The sequence below is a fragment of the Cyprinodon tularosa genome, unplaced genomic scaffold (assembly GCF_016077235.1).
Source record: "Cyprinodon tularosa strain WSP-4 unplaced genomic scaffold, ASM1607723v1 ctg30, whole genome shotgun sequence".
NCBI lineage: Eukaryota > Metazoa > Chordata > Actinopteri > Cyprinodontiformes > Cyprinodontidae > Cyprinodon > Cyprinodon tularosa.
In genome coordinates, this window is record NW_024039008.1 from 4,637,501 (window position 1) to 4,641,886 (window position 4,386).

At 33.7% G+C, this 4,386-nt stretch overlaps 1 protein-coding gene across 2 annotated transcripts in view; it reads right to left on the reverse strand.

Annotated features, from left to right (window-relative positions):
- The window catches only part of LOC119787731 (lisH domain-containing protein ARMC9), a 38,002-nt gene extending 33,824 nt beyond the window's left edge, over positions 1-4,178 (reverse strand). For both annotated transcript variants that reach the window (XM_038291762.1, XM_038291761.1), the window contains exons 1-7: positions 3,952-4,178; positions 3,536-3,703; positions 3,281-3,406; positions 2,558-2,728; positions 2,007-2,162; positions 1,792-1,884; positions 332-356 (exon numbers count right to left, since the gene is read on the reverse strand). In XM_038291762.1, coding sequence (XP_038147690.1) covers positions 332-356; positions 1,792-1,884; positions 2,007-2,162; positions 2,558-2,728; positions 3,281-3,406; positions 3,536-3,631 — 667 coding nt within the window. In that variant the 5' untranslated portion in view covers positions 3,632-3,703; positions 3,952-4,178. The remainder of the gene's footprint in view (positions 1-331; positions 357-1,791; positions 1,885-2,006; positions 2,163-2,557; positions 2,729-3,280; positions 3,407-3,535; positions 3,704-3,951) is intronic.
- Positions 4,179-4,386: the final 208 nt, after the last annotated feature.

The window sequence follows — 4,386 nt, forward strand, 5'->3', positions numbered from 1 at the left end:
CCTGTATATATATATATACATACACATACATATATACATACATACACATACATATATACATACATATACATACACATACATATATACATACATATATATATATATATATACACATATATACATACATATATATATATATATATATACACATATATACATACATATATATATACACACATACACATACATATATATATACACACATACATATATATATACATATATACATACACACATATATACGTACACATATATATATACATATATATATACATTTTTTTGTTTTACACAAAAACCATGACAGAACACACTCATTTACGTGGACATTTACCTTTAGTATTCCTTCCACCCTCCTTCTACAGTATATCTGTTAAAGAAAGCATCCATATCTGCTAATACAGAAACCAAACTGAGCTTATCTTTTTATTTAAGTGTTTTAGCTGGATCTAAATGCAGACAGCCAAGTTAAAATTTATACAGCTCATCCAGTTTAAGCTAAAGATGGCTAAAGTCAAATAAATGTATGGCGTATCCTGTTTAACTAGGCGAAACTCATCAATGACATTTGAACAGTATTTAGCTCTTAGGTCCTTAGATTTAAGAGATTCAATATTTGTTTAGTTTAAATTAAGTTTTAAAGCCAACACCCTTATGTGTGCAAACACAGGTCTGACGAAGCGTTATCTAGAAGAACTCACTATTATGTACCAAAAGAAAAAGGCTTCTTATTAATTATTGTTTTCATATTAACCTGACAATGGAAATAAAAGCACCAGACTTTGGATGAGCAAGTTTCAAAAAAAATTTTTCAGAACTAGTTAACTTCCTTAAAGCGACTTTTAAATGAATAAATAATAAAAGCAAGTTACGAATAAATTCAAAAGCAAATGATAAGCCATGCTTCTAGGTCTGTACTTGTGCAATGTCTGTTTTCCTTGTAAGGTTTATAAATCCCGTCTCTTATTAAGCAAGTGTCCACCTAGTCTTCTTATATGCAGTTCTATTTGAAAGTTGGAAATGTCTGACTTTTTTGCAGATTCATACATATATTTGTGAAAACTTTTTCAGGAAGGGTTTTTTCCTTTTATAATCTACCATGAAAAAGCCACACTTACTTGGAATATGTATTTAACCATTTAATTTAACATGTCTACATTATATATATCAAGGTTTTCTATGGTCATTCAGAGTGGATATTATTTTTCACTTCTTTTCTTGTTCAGTTTAATACAGTGTGATTAGTTATTACCTGCATAATACCTTTTTGTGAGTCACAATGATGCACAAAATAAAATAGCTAAACTTCAATGCCACATGTAAATTAACAATAGCAATTTGAATTTAAAGGTATTATTCTTAACTTGCATTAAATCTTTCAGCTGATGTCTTATAAACTTTACAAGCCACAGTCAGTATCTGGGTTACCGTTTCATCTTTGCTGTGAAACGTGTAGCTATGCAGACTATTTCCTGACAAGAGTTATCTGTAGACATTTATGAACTATTTGAAAAATTATGTATTGTAATTAAGACATTTTTTCAAATTTAAAATTGCTGCTGTTTAGTTAGTTCAAAAAACTATAGATGCAACACATTTTTATCTTTTTGGACCCTTGCTATTTAGATGGTTTAAAAAGTATGTCACAAAAGGTGGAAACATTTTACCACAATACCATTAAGGTTTGCATGCATGCTTCTCTTGCTATCCTTATGTCTGTGGCAGTAATACAGGAAGAATACTGTCTGCACTATGCATGAATTAGAAAGGGTGTGTAAGATAGGATAAGGATACATATAAAGTCAATAGCCTTGGAATCTTGGATGATTTTAGAGTCACCGATAGGAACTTCTCCAACTTATCCTTTAACTGCGGTATCCAGGAATCCTAATAGGATGGATGTGATACGGTAAAAAGTTGAGAAAATTATTTGACAATGGTTCTCTTCATTTTTTTAATAAGTTGAAAAGAGATTTTCTTAGGTTGTTTTTTTTTTGCGTATCAAGTACCTGAAAGAGATCTTTGAAGGAGGGGTGAATGGTGGGGTTGGAAACAAAAGGCAAAGCATAATAAGGCAGAAACTCTGCAGTCTGGCTCAGCGCAGCACCCCGGGTTTCAAGGTACTGCTTGAAGAGAGAAATCCTGTCCTCAAATTCAGCTCGGTCCTGTAGAGAGATTTTTGTTAGTTTTTTTTTTCATGACTAAAGTCAAACCGTGCATCTTACCCAAGCCAATCATATCAGTTATTAAATGTATATTCTGGGTACAAACAATAGATAAATAAATTTTTAAAAAGTCAGAGCTTTAGCTACAGCTTAGGATTCTCTGGATAACCCTACAGCGATATGATTATACTTTTGCTCATACATTAAAAGATGCAGGAAATTAATTTGTGAAGTGTACGATGTAAGCTTTACTTAAAAAGAAGATATGGTTCCACCTAGTGGACATTGAAAATATTATGCAATGATACAATTATATAATTTAGTCTGGTTGTGTGATTTTTGCCCAACCCCCCCTAAAAAATCCAACCTGTTCCTAGAAAATGCTTTATACCTACTTGTCTACTTGGGTGTGTCCTCAAGGGGTAGATGGTAAAGTGGACATATAGGTAGAACTCAAGGTTTTGTGTTTCAGCATCTGAGTCTTTCAAATCAGAAGGAATATTTTCTCCCCATAGTTCAAAGAACACTTTATGGTCTCCATCATCAAAGGAGCTCAGGAGGTCTTCCTGGAACAGTCATATGTAAAAAAAAAAAAATAATAAAAAAATAAAAATACAGAAATCTAAATGAACCAGAACTCAGGGGGGGAAATTGTGTGCATATTTATTTACATATCACATCCTCAGCATTTACTACCTCCTGTCTCACCCCCTTCTGCTTAGTAACAGTCATTACCTGTAGATTTAACTACAATAAAAATAACAAATGTTTCATTAGATGTTTTAATTAAGGATATCAGCCCATGTCAACCAACAATTAAATGTTAGAATAAAAAGACCTGCACCTAAAATCTCCAATATTAGCATGCTGATAGAAATTCTCCACTTCTGTTTACAGCTTATGTAATAAACATGTTGTTGTCAAACCCAATGCTCTTGACTATTGTTCTCAGTTCTCCGTTTGTGTAGTCTGACTTGTTTTGATCAAGCCTTTTCTAATATTCCACATCACAAAATGAGTAATAGAGGTGTGTATGATTCTTGCTGTTATTGTATTGGGTCAATATCGGTATCATATCAGCAATGGAGAAGTTGCAGTAGGACATCTCTAGTGTTTACCTGGGTGACACGTGCCTTCGAGTCTCTGAGGGCATTTCCACGGGGCTTTGAGACAAGCTTGCCTTTGGTTCTACACTCCTTGTCAAACGTTTGAACCGTCTCTGCAAATTCTTCAAACTTCAGATACTGTAAAAGAACAACAAATAAAAAAAGGCTCAAAAAAAAAAAAAAATCCCAACAAAACTTCTGCCCTCAAAACGTATGCAAAAAAATAATTCAAATTAGTTTTTATTCAGTGTGTAGTGAATGTGTTACCTCTTTGATCATCCCAAGGAGATCAGATTCAGTTGGCAAGATGTCCCCCATCTTGGTTGGTTGCCTGGAACTCATGTGACTACCACAAACGTTCATTCCCAAAGAAACAGAGATGTGTGGAAATCAAGCATAGTTGCAGGCTGCAAAAGCCTTTCTTTGTTGTTAGATCTATATAAAAAACAAAAAACATAAAACACAAACAAATACCAGATAAAGTAAATCAGAAATGTTTCATTCCATCCATCATAAATCAGTTCATAGGTGTCCGAATTTGCGTCTTGCTTTTTTTCTGTACGTCACCATCTATTTTAAGCCGATTTACAAATAAGAAATGTTCTGCATCTCATCTCGCTTCAGTAGCGTTTACAGCTTGTATGAGCTACCCAATAAATGACGTTACTAAAGCATCACCTTACCTCATTCTCTCATAATTTAATCGAGTTAATCACTTTAGAAATCCTTGTTATATCCGGTAATCTACAACTAAATGGGAAACATCAATAACCGGGCAGCGGTTGTCCATCTTTTTCCTCAATGGCAGTCAGCTAACAGTTAGCTAGCAACTGTATACACACAGGACGCTAAGAATACCTAGCAACCGAACGGAGCCGGAAAGTGGTCGCGAATTCGCATACAATCTTTTTTTTTTCCTTCTTCTTCTTCTTCTTGTCGAGTTTTATGGCGGTTGGCAACAAACTGTTAGTAGCATTACCGCCACTTACTGGTATGGAGTGTGGTTCGTGATGGTTTAAATATTTATCCTGATACATTCTACCCTAACTTCTTCTAAACATACATTCACACATTCACACTTAAAAATATATACATATTTGTGCACAGCTTTGTATATC